The sequence below is a fragment of the Eretmochelys imbricata genome, chromosome 15 (assembly GCF_965152235.1).
Source record: "Eretmochelys imbricata isolate rEreImb1 chromosome 15, rEreImb1.hap1, whole genome shotgun sequence".
NCBI classification, from domain to species: domain Eukaryota; kingdom Metazoa; phylum Chordata; order Testudines; family Cheloniidae; genus Eretmochelys; species Eretmochelys imbricata.
The window spans coordinates 26,416,521-26,436,072 of NC_135586.1; the positions used below are offsets into that span (position 1 = coordinate 26,416,521).

Genomic DNA, 19,552 nt, shown 5'->3' on the forward strand with positions numbered 1-19,552 from the left:
TTTGCAGATCATCGTCAATAAAACATACAAATACTTGGTTTTATATGGTCTCTATCATCCAATAATCTTAAAGCACTGCAAGAACACTCATTACCTCTGTTAGACAGATCAATACTATTATGCCTATTTTAAAGATGGGAATCTGAAGCACAGAGAAGTGAAGTGACTGACACAGTGTCCCACAACTGAATAACCATTACTATTATGAATACAGCCCCAAACGCATGCTGGTTGCTTTATAGATAAATAGAAGGACAAGAGGCTGAATGGTCAAAAAGAGTTAGCCTCCTAACTTCTATTTAGGCTTCTATGAAATCAATGGCAGTTAGGAGCCTAACCCTTTTTCAGCATTTAGCCCGAAGTCCCTGGTTCCGAAGAATTTACATTCTTAGGTCTCGTCTACAGTAGGCTTTTCCCCTGAAAATACCCACTGCTGCTGACCCCAGAGCAGCTACAATGATGACAGCATTACAAGAAGGGTACTGAACAAGGCTCCAAAAGCCTTTTAACTGCAGTTTTGTTTATACCTGCTTTTCTACAAAACAATATGGTTATCCTGTCTACACTAGCATTTTCCCCATTACTACCACTAGCAGAGATGAACTGGTGTTAATTGGTGGGAATTTCTAGTTAAAAATGCTCGTGTAGGCAGCACCCAACAAAGTCAATGGGACTTTTGACACTGACTTCAACGGGAGTAGGATCCAGCCCTAGACAGACATATGCAAAAAAAAAAAAGAGAAGAGATACAGCAATAAACATGTGACTGAGCAATGAAGTGTCTCATCTCCTTGTTTTCATTTACTTGTTTTCAACGGTCCAAATTTTGAGTCTTTCCACAGTTTCTCTTCACCCAAAACTTTTATTTGAGGAAGGACTAAAACACTAAGGCTAAGTCTACATTAGCACTTTACTTGGTATAACTTATGTCACTCAGGGGTATGAAAAAAAAATCCTCTGAGTGACATAAGTTACACCCAACAGAAGCACCAGTGTGGACAGCGCTGTCGGCGGGAGACGCTCTCCCACCGACATAGTTACCATCACTCCTTGGAGATGATTTAATTATGTTGATGGGAGAGCTCTCTCCTGTCAGCATAGAGGCTACATGACAGATCTTACAGCACACAGCTGCGTCAGTACAGCTGTGCTGCGTCAAGCTTGATAGTGTAGACATGGCCTAAGTAAGGACTTCAGGATTTGGCTGCATTATAATAATAAGCAAACTTCCCACAAATACTGAAGCAAAGAATCACAGAGATTGGAAGTGAACCTCTATGACAGAGAAGGTTCTGACTGTGAGTGAAAGAATGTGCCATCATCTTCTCAGAAAACATAAACTGTACTTACTAGCTGGAAGACTGAAAGGTGCAGCAAGCAAACAGTTGTTGCTTAACTGCTAAATTCAGGCATGCTAGGAAAAAATCCTCATGAGGTTTTGTCTACGCTGCGAAAATGAGTTCAGTTAGGTAACACCTGATAGAAATGAAGGGAGCATTTCACATTTATCAAGGCTATTGGGCTATTATTTCAAACTTAAACAGACATCACAGAATGTTTTCCTCACAATCTTATTAGATTGAGAATTATTTTTTGGGGAGAAGGCTTAAACTGATTTTCTGGAGAACAAGACAGAAGCCTCAAAAAACAAAAAAAAACCAAACCAAAACAAAAAAGTATTGGGCCACTGACCCAGCAGGCCCTAACCCAGTCAAGCCCTGGTTACAGTGAAGGTAAATATCCTCCTTCTCTCTATCCCCTTCTCTCTGTCCCTTCCAATACGCCCCCCCTCCCACCCCTCGTAAAGGCTTTAACATAATCAAATTCAGTATTTAGTGCATTGAATAGTTTATTCGGTGCGATATAATGATTGACAACAACACTCAGAAGCAGCCACTTTCTTTGGTTTCTGCTAACTCTCCCCAGTGCCAGGCTGCCCTCCTAGAGTCTGTTTACGCTAGGAAGTGTACTATGAGAAAACGTTAAGCTAACGTATTTTAATTAATGCACAGTCAAACACCACTATGATTACCCACAGCCAGCTAACACTGTTTTTTCTTTGTCCACACTAGGTGCTTTCATTCATAGGCCTCAAAATGCTTTACAGAGCAGGTAAAAGTCATTATCTCCATTTTACAGGTGGGAAAACTGATGCACAGGAAGGGGAAATGATTTGCCCAGAGTCACCCAGAAAACCAGAAGCAGAGCCAGAAACTGGACCCAGTTCTCCTGAGTTCCAGGCTGGTGCCCTATCCCAGAGGCCACACAGCCTTTCTGTTAAATTAAAACATATTCATAAACACATTTTCTGATCATTTAAATTTCAGCAATGTTAGCTACTTCACAGCTGATTAAAGTATGGAAGTCTTGTCTACGCTGGGGGGATTTTGGTGATTGGTGGCCAGCGTAGCTGCAGCAGAACCCCAGGTGTGGATATGGAAAGCAGTTATAATTGTAATTTGCACCAGTGCAACTTCGTCTACTTGACCATGTGGAACGGTGGAAATCGTGGCTTACATGGACTTTGCCTGCCTACACTATGTCTTTGTATAGGCACAGCTATGCTAGGTGGTTGCCACTGATAGCTGTAACTGGGGTAGGTCACCTAAGAAAGGAGAAGGAGATCATATTGTCAACATCTACTGCAAATGATGTTTTGGTGCCACTAGTGGGTGGCACATGAGATACACCACCACCTTTTATCTCTGATCTAATCAGTGGAACCAAAAGGCCAGAGGGAAGGAGTGGAGCCCAGTGGGGCATCCTAACTCCGCTAATAAACCCAGGCCCCACCCCTCAAAGCAGTGGAGCCCTGGTCCAATCTGGGAATAATAGTAAGGTCAGGCATCTTCCTCCCCGATTATATTGGCTGCTGTTCCTCCCTCTGCTGGAGGCGATCTGCACTCAACCAATGTTGTTGTGTTGGTTACACTTGGTTCATGCCTTCCAGTCCTACACTTCTATGGTTCTATGGTTGCAAGCTTTTCTCTGCTAGCACAAGGGCTAAAAATGTTTTTTTTCCCCCCACTGAAAGCGGAGATTCTCTCAGCACGTCACAGCTCTGGGAGCTGGGACACTAGGCATATGTCCTAATGTGCTTATGCCTCAGTGGGCAGTGTTATTCAGCATCTCTCCACACCCCCACTTTGTGCAAATCTCAGTGGAGCTGAAGGGTTGCAAAGCAGCTCTCTGTTGCCCTGTCCCACTCCTCCAGCCTGTTTTACAGCTGGTTCAGGGGGAATTTCCTCAGCAGTTCTCCTGCTCCTGGAGCTGTCTTCCCTTTGGGCTCATTTTGCCCCGTGACCTCCCCAGTACGTTCCCCCCCCCCATTCTCCAAAGCATAAACAGGGAGACTTGAAAAGGGATGATTTATAAAGATGAAGAGCAGGGCTCAGCATCCCACTCATGCTGAGGCCCCTCGTGCTGCCTGACACACAGAGAAAGTTGGGGGAAGAAAGAGGCAGGATGCCGCAACCAGAGACTGGCCATTACAGGTTCATTAAGAGTTGAGGGTTGGACTTTTATGCCAACACATCCCATTAGTTATGGTGTGCTGGGGTCTGTCCCGGGGCCTGTCCAGGGGCCTGTCCACCTTAGGCATTTTTACACAAGTACAGCTACACCAGTGCAAGCCCCCAGTGTAGATAAAATCAACTGGTGTACAGCAAGCCCCAAGCTGTCCAGGTACAGCACATGTACAATGGGGTTTGCACTGGTGTAACTGGGGGGATTAAGATTCAGTGTTAAACAAAGGGTTAATCCCCAACTGGGAGTTTTCTGTTTCCCTTGCTAAGTATGTTATTTGTTCCTTTTTCTTGTTTATAAAATCTCCCTAAAGGAAAAGACCCTGCTGACTGCAATTGTGGTTTCCTCTGCTTAGTCATTCCACCAGCCAACACTGCATTATAACTATTTTTAAAAGCTATTTTGTAGCCCGGGCTCCCACCTGGCATAGGTAAACAATTTGTAGAAGAGATCTAACAGGGTTTGTTCCATCCCCATTGCCACTTTAAAGCCATGTTACCAGAAACACTGTTTAAATGGCCTCCATGGAAATGCACATGGGGCCTAATTGAGTCTTTTAAAATGTTTAAATGCTGTACTGTGCTTACTTTTTAAAGCGATCTATTAAATAAAGAAGTGGTGTCTCCCAGCATCATGAGCATATGTATTCCTCTGTGAATTGGGGTCACTGCTTCATATGCACATCAGGGTTTGTGCCAATCCAGAACACTACAGTATACAAACTTGACTTTCTTATCATCACATATTATCCTGAGTGTCTTTGGCTACCCCCAGGCCAAGGATCACTCACTGTAGGTCTCCCTCCTAACACAATTTAAATCCTTTCAAAAAAGGACAGGGGAAAAAATGCTCACACATACAACAATTCTGGATATGGAAAACAGAGAGATTCCGTGGTGTTGTAATCCAGAAAAAGAAAGGGTGATCGGTCTTAGCACAGGACAAGGAGATAGGAACTCCCAATTTCTAAAGCAATAACTCTCTGTATGGCCTTGGGCAAATCACAATCACTCTCCCTCAGTTTGCCCATCTGCAAAACAGGGATGATTATACATAGTTACCTTCTTCAATAGAGGATTAAGTTGCTAACTTTCCCTTCAGCAGTACAGTGTGTTCAATATATACTCTTCTGCTACACTGGGAATTGCCATTCTCAGCTCCAAAGCCTGGTACTTTGTGTCAGAGAGGTAGCGAGTGAGTTCTTTATAGCAGCCTAAAAAAGGAAATGATGGCATCGAGGAATCTAATCATAGTATTTTCCCAAATAAAAATCACCTAACATAATCCATAAACTCTCTTTCAGTGGGAAATCCACTATACTGTGTGTGAAGGAAAAAAGGAATGGCTTCTCCATCATTCCATATGGCACATTTCTATTACCCATCAGGCTGTATGTACAGTGCAAACCATCCTGTGAAACATCTTACAGTGGGAATCTTAAAAGCTACAGGATACAGAGTATTTTATGACTAGCACCACATCTTCTCCCAATTACTCTTTATCAGTTTAGTCTGAAGATTCACATCTGACTGAAGGACACACGTAGGTCAACTGCTGTTGAAAACATCCAACATAGACTCAACAATTCTAAGAATAAGAATCCTGTAGGGATTTCCATCTTGGAGCAGCACATGTCAAATCTGGTAGGAAGTTCATATAGAGTGCCCTTTTTGATTCCAACTGGCAGGACAAAAACAAAACAACAAAAAACTACAGGTGATTCAAAAATTACAGACTAGGCAACTTCACCTCGGTACAGGGAGCACAGACAGAGTATAATTCAGAGCAGGACAGAGAAATATCCTAAGTAGTACAATGTGATAGGGACACAGAATCACAGCTCCTACCAAGAGAAATCATACCTCTCTCTTCTGTTAGAATTCTTTGAAAAAACCACCAAAATACCAAAAGTGGGAATCCAGATGATGTAATAAACTTGGCCTTTTGAACAGCCGTTAGTAAGGCCCCTCACACTTATATAATCAGTTAAAAGGTACAGTCTGGCAGGGAATAAAAAATAGATTATGACAAAGATGCATAAATAAATGTCTTTTTCTTAGACTAGACAGAAGATCCTAGGAGTCAATGACAGAAATCAGCACTGAGACTGACACTGTTTAGTATGCTAGTGAACTGAATTTGAAGGTGGCAGCCAGGTGATAAAATATGCTGTAGACAGAGACTGTTTAAGTGAGTAAAAAGTACACGTCTGTTCAAGAGAGCAAGGTCAGATTAAGATCCTAACATGTTTGAAGTCTGGTGGTATTAACATAATATACTGTCAAAGTGCCTGTAATCATGCCTCCCTCCATTGCACATAGCAGTGGTTTGTGATTTTACGGCTGAAGGTCCCAGGTTCTATCCCTGCTGAAGAATTGTAGCAGGTATTACTACATTAGGATCTGGAGTTTTGGTTCAGGTTCCAGTAAGATGGTAGGGCAAGAGAAATGTGAGACTCCAGAAGGGTCTAATCAAACTGGGGGATTAGTTCTTAATTAGCTGCTACTACCCATCTGCAAATGAAGAGCAGGAAAGTAGAGAGAGAACTCAAACAAGGAGGAAGAGAATCAGTACCTTCAGTCCTGCTCTGAGAAGCATTCCTATAATAATAAAGAAACCTTCACAACTCTGCAACAAATATCTGGAGTACAAAATTCAAGAGGAACCCTACAATAACAAACTCATGAACAACCTGACGATGTGTGCACTGCACACGTACGTACACACACACGCATATTAACAACATTGCCATAACAAGCCAGTGGGCAGCTCCAGCAAACAGTCCTTCCATAACAAATCCATGTGTGCATGATGGAGATAATGAAACAAATTTAAGCTTCCAACAGGTTACTGAAAATCAGGGAGAGTTAGATTTAAACAGGATTTGGAAACTTATTTAAAGAATATTTGAGAAACCTTTGAAGCCATAGGAAAAAGGAGCCTTCCTTACAATCAACCCCATTTTCATTCCCCAGGCCCAATAGCCAAGTAAGGAGACAATGTGTCTCACTGTGGGGTTTGCACAGTGCAGGAGTGCAAGTTGCTTCCCACAGCACCCAAAGAGAGAAGGCATGCCCCATGCCAGTGCTCACTGCAACTCAGGCTTCCAAACTGTCCCCCTCTTGACACAGGCCTCTTCTTCCTGCCAGGCTTGTGCTGTCCTGGCAGAGCCCCAGGGTGGATGAAAGGGTGTCTGTTGATCCTAGACAATGTGATAGTCACACAGTGGAGAGGACCAGCATTCTTCTCAGAGAGATATAGAATTTTGCTCTTCAAATCCAAGTATTTCTATAGGCAGCAGTCCTTCAAAGCACTTCTGACTTGCATCATTCACCTCTTATCCTGATTGCTCAAACTATTACTGATCTTCGGACTTATTTTTACTGAAGCTTTTTCCCTTGAAGGCTCTAAGTACCCTTTCCAGTTCAAACCATAGAGAAGCAGCATGTCTCTCAAAATTGGGGGTAAGTCTGGAGGAAAACTGGGGCCCAATTAAAGATGGCTGCTCCCTTTATCCCCACCTATGCACTGATTCCCACTCTATCACCCTGAACTCCCCATTTCTATCTCCTTCCCCACAATGAACAGTCTCTTTCCATCACAACATTTTCTTCCTGCAGCAGGCATCCCAGTATTCTGGACCCAAAATACAATTTTGAGCCTAAGTAATTTTAGTGCTGGTGCAAAGGGCTGGACTGACAGCCCTGGGGACACCAAAAGTTCTCTTTGCATCCACAGAATTCCTACAGTATGGGCAGTGGCAATCCAAGGTTCTCCATACTGCCTCAATCCTGGCCTAAAAGCACCATCTATAGAGCTGAGAAGACAATTTAATCTCCGTGGCCCATTATTCTGCTGATTCAGCCTACTGAGATTGCCAAAATGAGCCTATTTGGCACCTTGGATGCCTAACCACTAGGCAGTGGACTACGGTCATGTCTATACTACCACTTATGTCAGCAAAACTTATGTAGCTCAGGGGTATGAAAAACACACACACACACACCCCCTGAGCGACAAAAGTTTCGCAGGCATAACTGGTATTGTGCACAGCACTATGTCAGCGGGAGAACTTCTCCCAGCGACATAGCTACCGTTGCTTGTTGGGGGTGGTTTAATTATGTCAATGGAAGCATTCTTCCCCGTCAGCTACACAAGAGATCTTACAGTGGCATAGCTGTACCAATGTCACTGTAAGCTATCTAGTGTAGACATAACCTGAGACACATTCCGCATGGGTGACCAAATCACCAACAGTCACTACTGGGCTGACCTGGATTCACACTGGTGATTTAGATGGGGAAGGTTCCATATCTTATGTTCAATCTCCTGAGCCATCCCATCTCCATGCACCTCATTCATTCTAAAACGTGTTGATTTCACTGTACAACTTAATGACTCTCCACCCCTGCCTCAATGTCAGAAGCACAGCACCTCTCATGCCAGCATTCTGACATCAAAGCGCTGCTTCTTTACTTTCCAGGGGATACAAGGACAGACAGTTTTGTCAATGGTTCTTTAAAGAGCTTCTTCCCCCAGAACAAAATCAGCCAGAAGCGAGGAGTTAGTCAGCACGCCACACAGTATGCTTTGGGAGTTCCTGACTTATTAATCCTTCAGCGGAGAAGTTTGATGGCCCACAGAGGGGCTGCAGAATAGGACCCTCCATACATACAGATATGCTGAGATCTGCAGGGAGCTCCTTCAGATCTCAGAGTATCTGTGCAGACAGTCAGCTTCTCCACGCTACTCCCTGGCAGCACGGCTCACTAAAGAGTGATGCTTACCACCCATGCAGCCCCCTCACTGAAATGTCAGGATGCATTAGGTGGCCATTTATGTCCTGACTGCTGGCCATTCTCTCCAAAACCTCTGGGGCTCCCAAACATTTGGTATTCACAATGATGGCCGGGAGTGGGGATAAGGGTGGGATGGAAATACTTTAGTTCCTCTCTCCACTTCCAGATGCACCAGCCTGTCCTAGCCGTTACTTGTGCTACATTCAGCCTTTCTGTGCCTAAAAGCAAGATGACATGGCCCAGTGGCCCTTTGGAAATAAAATAAATGAAGCTGATAGGCAAGGCTAGAACTCTAGCTGTACTGATAGACCTCAAGCTTACTCCAAGCTCATGTCAGTATCAACCCTTGGTGCTTTCCCACTTTGATCCCATCCATAAATCTCTGCCACTGTTCACTTTCAGTTATTGTTTTAAAGGTTTCTTTGCCCTGCCTGCATCTAAGTTATTGATAATGTACGTTTGTTTGATTTTTTTAAATAAACTAGTCACCAGTTTGGGAAAAATAAAACCAGAGATGTAAAAAAAAGAAGGAAAAAAGAAGCTAGATTTAGTGGCTGCTTGTAATGCACTTTGTAGACAAAAAGTGCTATAGAAGTGCTAACTATCCAACCCAACAGAACACATTTGCAATGCAGACTTTTTGGCTGCTAAGGTAATATGCCAAATGCAACAGTAAATCCTCAACCATTTGGCAGATCACCTCAACACAAACATTACTGAAACCAAGAAAGAAACAAATCTGAAATTATTTTTCTGAGATCCATTTGCCATGGAAATGCTCAATAAATATCATTCAAGGAAGGCTGGCGGTTCAGTGAAATGCTTGAGCTTCAAATCTTCTCCATCCCCAAATAATGAAATAATTCATTAGGATTTCTAGATTTCTCCAATTTAATTTACAGTCTGCTTTGCAAAAGTCAAAGCAATGACTAGTCTGAGGTGCCAGCGTCCATTCTGAATATGCACTCGAAGGATTCACTCACCAATTAACATTGATTCTTTCTGGTATTCTTTGCTGAGGTGGCAGCGCTGGGTCACACAGGACACGTATCTCTCCAGAACATACCAGCACATTTCATAGTAGAAAGGATAACGGAATTTGGCATGCACCTGAAAGCAAGATTGAGACTGTCAATCCATGTGGAAGGGAGAGAAGTTTGCAGCACAAGGGCCAGTCATCATTTTCATCATGTTATCAAGAGCACAAACGGTATGCAGGAGGGGGAGGGGAAAGAGGGTGGGAGCCGAGTGAGATGTATGTGTTCAGCATACAAAATGAGGAGATTGCCTGCCTGCCTACTATGATAGCATCATTTCTTGGTTCACTAATTTGTACCCTCTTGGGTTGATGGGGGAAGTGAGGAGGGTGTTGTGGTCTTGGGAAATCATGAAACTGATGCATGGCCCCCTAAGGTATTATTGATCTACTGTATAAACATAGGGTGGTCACATACAGATGTTAGTCACTAAAATTCAAGTTAAAATAAATGTGGGTTCTTTTGATTTCCTAAAAATTATTCCATGATTTGTCAAAACAGCATTATTACCTACAAAGAGCCAAGCAGGAAACTCGATCCTTGTCAACTCAGGTCTTTACCATACCACCATTTGATTAAACAATGGAACAAAAACAAAATTTTGATTGTTGGTATATCACATTCAAACATTAAATACAAAAAAAAGGCCCCTACATTTGTTCTACTCTTAATATTTTGGTAGTCAATCAACTTTTGCCCTGAATCAAACAGAAAAATGGGATTCTACCAAAAAATTCTGCCAGGATATCCCCTTCCCTTTATCTCCCAGCCTTGCCGTTTTCGTATTAGACGCTGATTTCTCAGTGCTGTATATCTGTGATATTTATTTCATGTTTAAAAGAAAAAGAAACTGCTTTTTTTTCCCCTCTAACAGTTTTCCAAGTAAGGGAGGTCTCTGTGCCAAGGAAGACACTGTGGAACCTCCAATTTGGGAATATGTGTGTACATTTGCTGTGCTTGAATACATATGTATATTTGCTGTGTTTTTTAAAAAAATGAATGCCATATACCTTGCATGCACAGGTACTTACACTGAACAGTTCTTACTCCTTGCAGGCCCTGAATTTGCATTTTGTGAGCTGGATAAAACCTAGCTTGCATACATTGCAGCAAGATTATGTGACCTGCTCTTAACACATTCTATGCAGTTTAACTTCTCACCTAACCAACAGGTCTAACACATGTCTGCCCACCATTAATGAAAACTGCATTGCACCAGAAAGGATCATTATCACAGGCAGTCCATTTTCTTTAAACATGGGAGTCTAAATAGAACGACTAAATACAGCATCTGGAAACTCATGCTGGCACTTGGCTGTGCAAAACCGACATTTACACACCTGCCTGCATGATCTGAGCATCCACCTGTGGGATTCAGATGTTCTACTAAAATGTCCACATTTGAAAATTGTGCCCAGAGTAGATAGTCAAAAAACCTTGCATCTGCTCCCATTGTAGGGGAAACTGAAACACTTTAAACAATAAAACAACATGTCATTAAGGAAACTAAGTGCATTGCAAGGTAGAGTATAAGTAATCCAAAGTGTTCACCAGAGCTGAGACCTCATAAACTCAGCACAAATGTAGCTGGCAAATCTGAACCCAGATGCTGTCAAATGTTGCTGAGAGAGATGCAACTGATTGCTGCTGCATTGTTCCAAACATTCCCTAAGTTGTGTGTTATACAGCACTGTACTTCTAAAAAACCAAAACCTAGATGCGAGAACAACATTCAACCTCAGGGCATTATAGTATGGGAGAATCCTTTTTCCTTTTGGTTTGGTTACATATCAGAAAGAAGAGATCATGTCACTTATCACTATTACAGAACACAAGGGAAATTAGCCATGCTAAAATATATGCTAATAAAGGAACTCAAATTTTTCCAAGAGAGCACTGCAGGAAACAAAATTTGCAAAGAATTGACTTACAAACAGGAAGCCGCCTTCCACCCCTCAGCCTTCAAAAGGTTTTCAGCCACATGCCTGGGAATATTAAAGACATCATTGCTCAACATTTGTTGACAGATTCTGAGCTTCACCAAATTTAGTTGTTACCAATGTTAATTCAATGTGAAAGACAAGGCAGTAATGCATGCAGTGCTCCCATTATGTATATCAATCTTTAATATTCAATTTGAGTTCCTAATTGCCTCACTATCAATGTTCCAACCCACAGCAAATCCCTCCATGCCTCTGTAATTCACTATTTGCCTGAGATGGCTCTGCTTTCTAAACCTTCAAAAGTAAGAGCTACCATATATAGTAATAGATATTGTACAAAAGTCTATGGTGCCTTTTGCTGTAGAAGTAAATCTAAGATTGACAGTGGTTCAAAAATTTCTTAAATGTACTTTATGCACATTTATGACCTTCCTAGATATTTATTAGTTGTAATAGATGTGAACTGTATGATGTACATGCCCATACCTTTTCCCATTGTATATCCATAGGTCAAATGAACTTTTAAAAAAAATTATTATGAAGCCAAAAGTTATCTGTGATCAGTTTACAATTTACTATCTAATGTATCTTCTGCCGGGGGACTAAATCCTGCACCAGCAGGGGGATGGACTGAATAATCTAATAGACGTTTTCCAGCTCTAACTTCTATGATTAATAATTTACTATCCACTGAATACATTTTTAATTATTCCTGTACAGTGAGAAAAATTCTCTCTGGAATATGATAGTTTCTACAGTTCAAAGTGAAATTATTTTAGAGACTTACACAAAAAACTAAAAAAAACCAAGCACATGCGAGGCACGTTCTCCCCTGGAAAGTATTAGTTTCTTCCACTATATCTATTAAAAAAATCATTATATCTTCTACTTGCATTGAATCATTCTCATCGTAATATTTTAAAACAATTTTTTAATTCATTTGGGAAAAAAATTAATTTATCAATTTTAAATTTTAACTTTAGGTTCCAGAAAACAGAATCAGTAGTAAATACCATCATCTGTGAGTGACCACCTTACGTATATATTTTGAATGCTTGTATATTCATACAGGGTCAAATACATTAATGTGACTAAATCTAGATCAGCTGAGAATAGCTTAACATTTATTCTCCTTCGGTAATACTGAATCTATAACACCCCTAAGCCAAAATGATGAACCTTTGCAGTTACCCAAGCTAGTCTAGCAGAGAGCTAAACGAGCTTGGCCTATTTGACTAGCTGTTAATTGGCCTCTAGGAAAAGCAGACTGCAAAATGAAAATCTCTACAAACTCCAAGGCTAGAGAATAATTGTTTACCTCAACTGCACATTAGAAGCTGTTTCCAACAATAGACGTGTTTTATATTACTCCTTAAAAACTATTTTAAATGGCTATAACCCTCTTTAAAAATCTCCCAGGGATATGAGAAATTAAGATAGAATAAGCATGACAAGTGTACAAGCTAGGGGGTTTTATTGGGCTCTAAATCAGCATTACCATTTCAGCGATGTATTATCCTTGTCTTAGCTGCTAAGACAATAACAACTGCACCTAGCATAAAAATGGTTTTGAATACCAGCAATCAAAGATGATTAAGCATTATACAGCAGGTTTAAACACAGTGAAACCTCCGTAAAATTGCTCTGTGCAAAATCAAGAGGGGAAACACACCCAGATTACACTTTGATCTGAGTGTGGCAATTACTTTGTGAATCACATCGTGTAATTTACTTCTGTGTTACACACAATGGAAAGATCAATACTCAGGAGAAACCCATCTGCAGTCTGTTCACTGGCGAACTCGCTTTCAAGTACATTAAACACGATCTGGCTATACCACTCAGTGAGAATTATTCAAATAAAGAAGAAATTACAATATTTGTTCCACAAAGTAAACTGAATAGTACATTTTGGCATTCTGTTCATTTTGAAAACATTTACTCTTAAGAGAAACTTGTATAATGATTTCAGGATTTTTTTAATCACCATTTTACAAAAAACATATGTATTTTTATTTTCTCTGTCACATTTTATTGCAGGTCAGTTCATTAGCGTAGGATTGCATACACACCTTTGTTATTGTAGGATTACCTGTAAGCATTTGATTGTTTACATGTCTTTGTTATTGTAGGATTGCTCAGGAATGCTGGATTGAGTATAATACATTGTTATCATATAGCTGCATTGAGTGCTGAGTTTGTTGCTGTAGGGTTGTTTGATTTCTAGGCCATTGGCAGACTTTTTTTATTTTTTTCCTTTTAAGCACTGAAACATTTATTTAGGGGGAAAATGATAAAGAATTACATGTACTTTGCAGAAACAATCTTAGACGAAACCTACAAGATTAAAGGTTAAAATGTGGGCTTCCAATCTGGAAATCATCCTTTTCCAAACAACAATTTAAGGGAGATTTTCAAAGTTAAAATGGCAGGTAGGTGTCCAACTTCTCAGTGCAAGTTAGACACCTAACTGCTCGCTGGGACTTGGCCAATGTCTCCCTTAGTGTAATACTGATGAACATTTGAAAAGTCAAGAGCCACCCAAACTGCCTTGGAAGAAAGAACCTGATTTTCAGAGGTGCTGAGCATCCACCACTCTGATTGAAGTCAATAGGAGCAGTGAGTGCTCAACTCCCTAGGAAAGTAATGCTCCTACTCTTCTATTGCTGCAGTAATATTATCGGTCTCTTTTCCATCTTCTCCATTCACACTCTGTTTCTGGTTTACATCTTTCCTCCACAGCCCTCTCTTCTTCCCCTTGTCTACGCCACTGGTGACAGGTCTACTGTCCTCATCCCCCAGGCTTCTAGATTTTCTCCTCTCATTTACATCCAGGCTCCAATATACCCCTGCCAATCTTTCTGCTACAATCTCTCTAAAATCCTTCCTTTCTGCTCTACCACGAATACCATTCGCGAGGCCTTGTTCACCTCTGGCCTTGATTACGACAACCTCCTTCTCTGTGGCTTCCCTAGAGTTCATCTTACCTCCCCCTTTGATTTACTCTAAATGCTGTTGCTAAGATCAGCTTCTCCTCCTAGCACTCCCCTATTCAAATCCGTCCACTGCCTTTTACTTCAAGTTTATGCTTCTCATGCTCCCCATCAAGGCCATGCACAATTCCACTCCTGCCTTTGTCTCTGTTCTTGATTCCTCCTACACCCACTCTCACGCCCTTCGTTCTGCCCAGATCTCCCTTTTAACTGCACCTTTCTGCCATGCCACCTCTCCCGCTGAGAATTCCTTCCTATGTGCCAAATACTCCCTCTCTCCAAATTCCTCCAGGAAACCAATACCTTTCATCAATGCTTAGCAATACAAGACCTGTCAGCCTTTGTATCCCCTGGAAAGTAATAGAGTAGCGTCCTGGTGTCCGAACACTGGAACGAGAGAGGCTGCATGGAAAAAGGCTTTTCATGCTGGTGAGGAAATGGCGTAGAGTCACTAAGCAAAATGTGCACAATTGAAGCCGAGGCCCTCACCCTGCGTATTGTGTCTCTGTTAGAAGTGTTTAATTTAGACTGAAATCCCTAAGGGCAGGGACCATGCCCTCTTGTAGGAATGAACAGCACTGAGAATACTGCTCGTTTTCAATAAATTACAGTATTAAATAGACCTTTTCTATATGGGAAAGATTTACTAGTTATTCTAGTATAACTAACACACAGCCTCTCTCTCAGTGTAGACACTTATTCCAGTATAAGAGTGGTTTATTTCAGTTCAGCTTAAATCCCTTCCCAAGTGATATAAGCTAAAATGAACAAAGCCAATCTTACACTGGAATGAGGGTGTCCACACAGGGGGTTATACCAGTATAACTGTATCAGGACAGTATATAAGAACGACCAGACTGGGTCAGACCAAAGGTCCATCTAGCCCATTATCTTGTCTTCTGACAGCGACCAATGCCAGGTGCCCCAGAGGGAATGAACAGAACAGGTAATCATCAAGTGATCCATCCACTGTCATCCATTCCCAGCTTCTGGCAAACAGAGGCTAGAGACACCATCCTTGCCTATCCTGGCTAATAGCCACTGATGGACCTATCCTCCATGAATTTATCTAGCTCTTTTTTGAATCCTGTTATAGTCTTGGCCTTCACAACATCCTCAGGCAAGGAACTTACATAAACTGATGTTTGAATATCTACATTACAATACTGTGGCGGGCTATCCAAAAAGAAACAAACAAAAAACAAAAGAAAAAACACACACACACACGGCAACTAAAACAGAATCACACTTCTTTGAGATTTTTATGAGTCTTATTTTATCTAGCTACAAAATAATTATAGCTATTAAGTAACTAGGATCCTAACCAAAGGCCCAGTTCTCACCCTCCAAGCGTAGAACTCACACAGTCACTTACTCCATGATCTGATACTCTCTCCACTATGTGGGTGTTTTGGCCATATGTGTGGACTCAATGCACGCCCCGCCCTCCACAATTCCCAAAGTTTCTCCTGCACTAGCGCGGAGCTGCTGTGGAAGAAAGCTCTGCAGAGTGCAAACAATGAGTAATGTAGTTCCCTTGTGCAGCTTTTGTATGGCTCCCCCATTCCACTCTGGGAGCAGAACCATGTTAGTTCCATTAGTTCTCTGGTCTCCTTCGCTTACATCAGGAGGGGAAAGTGAACCCTAAAGGGCAATGTACCTCCATGCAAAAAGGAAAGAAGTTTACACTGGCGGTTCTCAACTAGGGGTCCGGGACACCCTGGGGGACCACAAGCAGGTTTCTGGGGTGCCACCAAGCAGAGCTGGCATTAGACTTGCTGGGGCCCAGGGCAGCAAGTCAAAGCCCCACCAAATGCGGCTGAAGCACAGGGCCCAATACCCTGCCACCCAGAACTGAAGCCTGCACAACTTAGCTTCACGGGGGCACCCTGTGGCATGGGGCCCAGGCAATCGCCCTGCTTGCTACCCCCTAATGCTAGCCCTGGCTTTTATATGCAGAAAAATAGTTGTTGGCGCACAGGTGGGCTGTAGAATTTTTATAGCAGGTTGCTGGGGGGGGGGGGGTCTTAGAAAGAAAAAGGTTGAGAACCCCTGGTTTACACTACAGGGGGTCAACAGGGCGACATAAAACCAGACAAGAGACTCAACAGTGACTAGTCAATGGGAACTGGGGGCAAATAGGTGAGCAAATCCCACCAAGAAAAGCCAACTTGGAGGGTCTTGTTGCGTGGCATTTACCTTTCTTGTTCCAACCACTGTGATATGGAGATACCGCTAGTTCTTGTCTTTCAGAAAGGGACATGAAAAGGATTTTATACATGATACTGTCACAAGGAACTGCATGCTTAGAAAGAGAATCAAGCATCCTTACCCTTGTTCTGTCCTCAATTTCATAGATGCGAAGCTGCATGGGAACATTAAAGCTATGCAGGATATTTCCACCAAACACGAGAGAATCTACTGGAGTATAAACTGCATGTATCCATCCTAAAGAGGAAAAGCAAAGAACTGAGAATGCTTCATGCTATGTAGGATCACAAATGACTTTACAATCAATCACAAATTCTCATAGACCACCAGGAGGAATACAAATATTATTAGTCCCATTCTACAGACAGAGAAACTGAGGCACTGAGAGATTAAATGACTTGCTCAAGGTCACACTTCAAGACTGTTGTAATAGCAAGACAGTGTTTGTATGTGTGTATAGTATAACAACTCTGGAGACTGAATTCCTCTATTTAGCCACAGAACAGAGACAACATGGGTGGAGGCTAAGCAAGCTTCCCTTATGCTGCTGCAACAATGTGAGTCAACCACAACCCATAGATGAGAAGGAAGTTCACTCTCCATAGCCCATTCGGCTCTTAGTCTCTCTTCTGACATCACCAAACAGGGGCACAAATCATCTTAACAGTGGTGGCAGATCTGTGATGTGCAGAAGGATTGAGACACACCAAACTTATATCACACAAGCCCCCAAACAGCCATCAGACAGTAGCAACTTCAGGTCACTACCAGCCATCCTGTAGAGATGAAAGCTCCATATCCCATTACCAATTCTTCGAAACAACTGAAAATCTTTTTACTTGGCAAGTCCTTAGTGTTTCTCCCACTACAGCTGATGAGATTGCTAACAACTCAGTTGTGCAAGGAAAGTTCCGTTAATTGACTCCAAAGGGAGGAGAGGATGCTCACCATCCAATCAGATCAAGCCATAGCAGTTCAGGCAGCTGGCTTCTCTGCATTCCTTCCTCTGCACTGTTTGCCTGTCACGTGATTAGCTGACGCATGGGATACACAGGACTCTAGACTCTGATCTCAGCAGTGACAAAGGAATTGATCCTACTAATGATCTGGGACCCCAGGAATTTGTAACATTAATTCTTGTTTTAAATCAAAAGCATTTCAATTAATAAACCAGAAAGCAGGGGCATAAGGGGCTGTCAATTTCTTCCAAACTGTGCACTGCTTCCCATTAAAGCTGGGGAGGTTTTCATTCGTCTCAGGATCAGCGAGGCAGCAGGAAAATGCAACCTGGGCCTACAGGGTGAACTCTCCAGCCACAAGGCACAAAAGCATTTCCCCTGGTAGAGCTTGTAGACCTGCTGGGTTATGCTTCGGAAGCCCTTGAACCATCATATATGACAGGACACTGGCTCACAGTGCTTTCACTGAGAAGCATTCAGTAGTTGAGGGACCGAGAAAAAACTCAAGTTAAAATTTTCTCTCCGGGAACACAAAGCCTGGTTCTTGATACCTTTTTCTGACTTTACGAATCTAATTCCACATGATGAATCTAATGAAGCGAAAATTACAGGTGCCCAATGGCAATGGCAACTCTGGGTTATTATTGCATCTTTCTTACAATAGGTATAGTAAATTCCATCACTGACTCACTCACAATCAACAAGGAAGTTTGTCACTCCAAATCAGTCTAGCTTCTTTCCTTCTTCACAGGGCAACTACTACAAGAAATAATACCCTAGTCTGGGATATGCATATATAAAAAACTGCTGAGTAAGTAGGGTAACCTAGCAATCAGAGCAATAGATTGGGAAACAGGACTCCTGTGTTCTGTTCACTGCTCACCCACAGGCTCTGTGTACACTTGGGAAGTCACCTAACTTCTCTGTGCTTCACTTTCCCCACCTGGAAAAGAGGGACAACACTTATAAACTGACTTGAATGAAAGCTGCAATTGATAGTGCCCACGAAATTTATAAAACGACAACTGAGTAAAGAAGATTTTGACACCTCTAATGGTCTTTTGCAGCACGACTATAAAGCCTCTTCACAAGCAGATCAGTGCACCATATCACATTAAATATATCACTTAAACATATAAATGTAATTTAAAAGCTTTCCATAGCCATATGGAGGTGTGAGAAAGAGAGGGATCCTAAATAAAGTTATGGAGCTTGGAGTTAATTGCTTTTACCAGATGATCAAAGATTCAAAGATTCACATGACATAAGGGAAAGGGTTGGGACTGTGCGTAAAAAATTAAACTGCTACCAAGTCTCAGAAACTGACATGTTGGGTAGAATGGGGTAGTATCTGGCAACTCAGGGTCAACCTACTCTGATGAGGTAGGTATAATTATTTCCATTTTATAGATAGGGAAACTGAGGCTCAAAAAGATCACAGTGAAGCAGTGTCAGAGATGGGAATAGAACCCATGAGTCCTGACTCCCAGTCCTCTGATCTAACCATTAGAATCTTAGAATATCAGGGTTGGAAGGGACCTCAGGAGGTCATCTAGTCCAACCCCCTGCTCAAAGCAGGACCCATCCCCCAATTAATCATCCCAGCCACGGCTTTGTTAGGCAACACTCCTCTCCTCACAATACATCGCAACACACTGAACTGTACACACTGGATTTGATTGTTTTATTAAGGAATTTTATAGTGCTGTCAATTGTTCTAGGTTATTTAAAAAAATCTGTTGTCAGAGATTTACGACTGTAATGTAAAAATTCACTGAGCTGAAAAAACTGTTACTAACCTTTCCATAACTGTTGTTCTTCAAGATGCGCTGCACATGTGCCTTCCACTGTGGGTGTTTGCACACTCCAGTCCACAGTTGTCAGAGAATTTTCACCCTCAGCAGCATCCGACGGAGCAGCCTGAGCATGCCCTCTGCTGTCTCGTGCATATCACACAAGCATAAAGGGTCAAGCCAACCCAGACACACCCCGCCCCCCTCCGGAGTTCCTTCCTACTGGAATTACTCCAATAGCAATGGGAAGGAGGGTGCATCGTGTTTTGCATGTGCAAAACATCTAAAAGAA

General features: G+C 42.1%; 1 protein-coding gene across 5 annotated transcripts in view; it reads right to left on the reverse strand.

Annotated features, from left to right (window-relative positions):
* KDM2B (lysine demethylase 2B) overlaps window positions 1-19,552 on the reverse strand; it is a 167,886-nt gene that overhangs the window by 63,370 nt on the left and 84,964 nt on the right. For all 5 annotated transcript variants that reach the window (XM_077835509.1, XM_077835507.1, XM_077835506.1 and 2 more), the window contains 2 exons: window positions 16,630-16,745; window positions 9,308-9,434 (listed from right to left, as the gene is read on the reverse strand). In XM_077835509.1, the coding sequence (XP_077691635.1) occupies window positions 9,308-9,434; window positions 16,630-16,745 (243 nt within the window). The remainder of the gene's footprint in view (window positions 1-9,307; window positions 9,435-16,629; window positions 16,746-19,552) is intronic.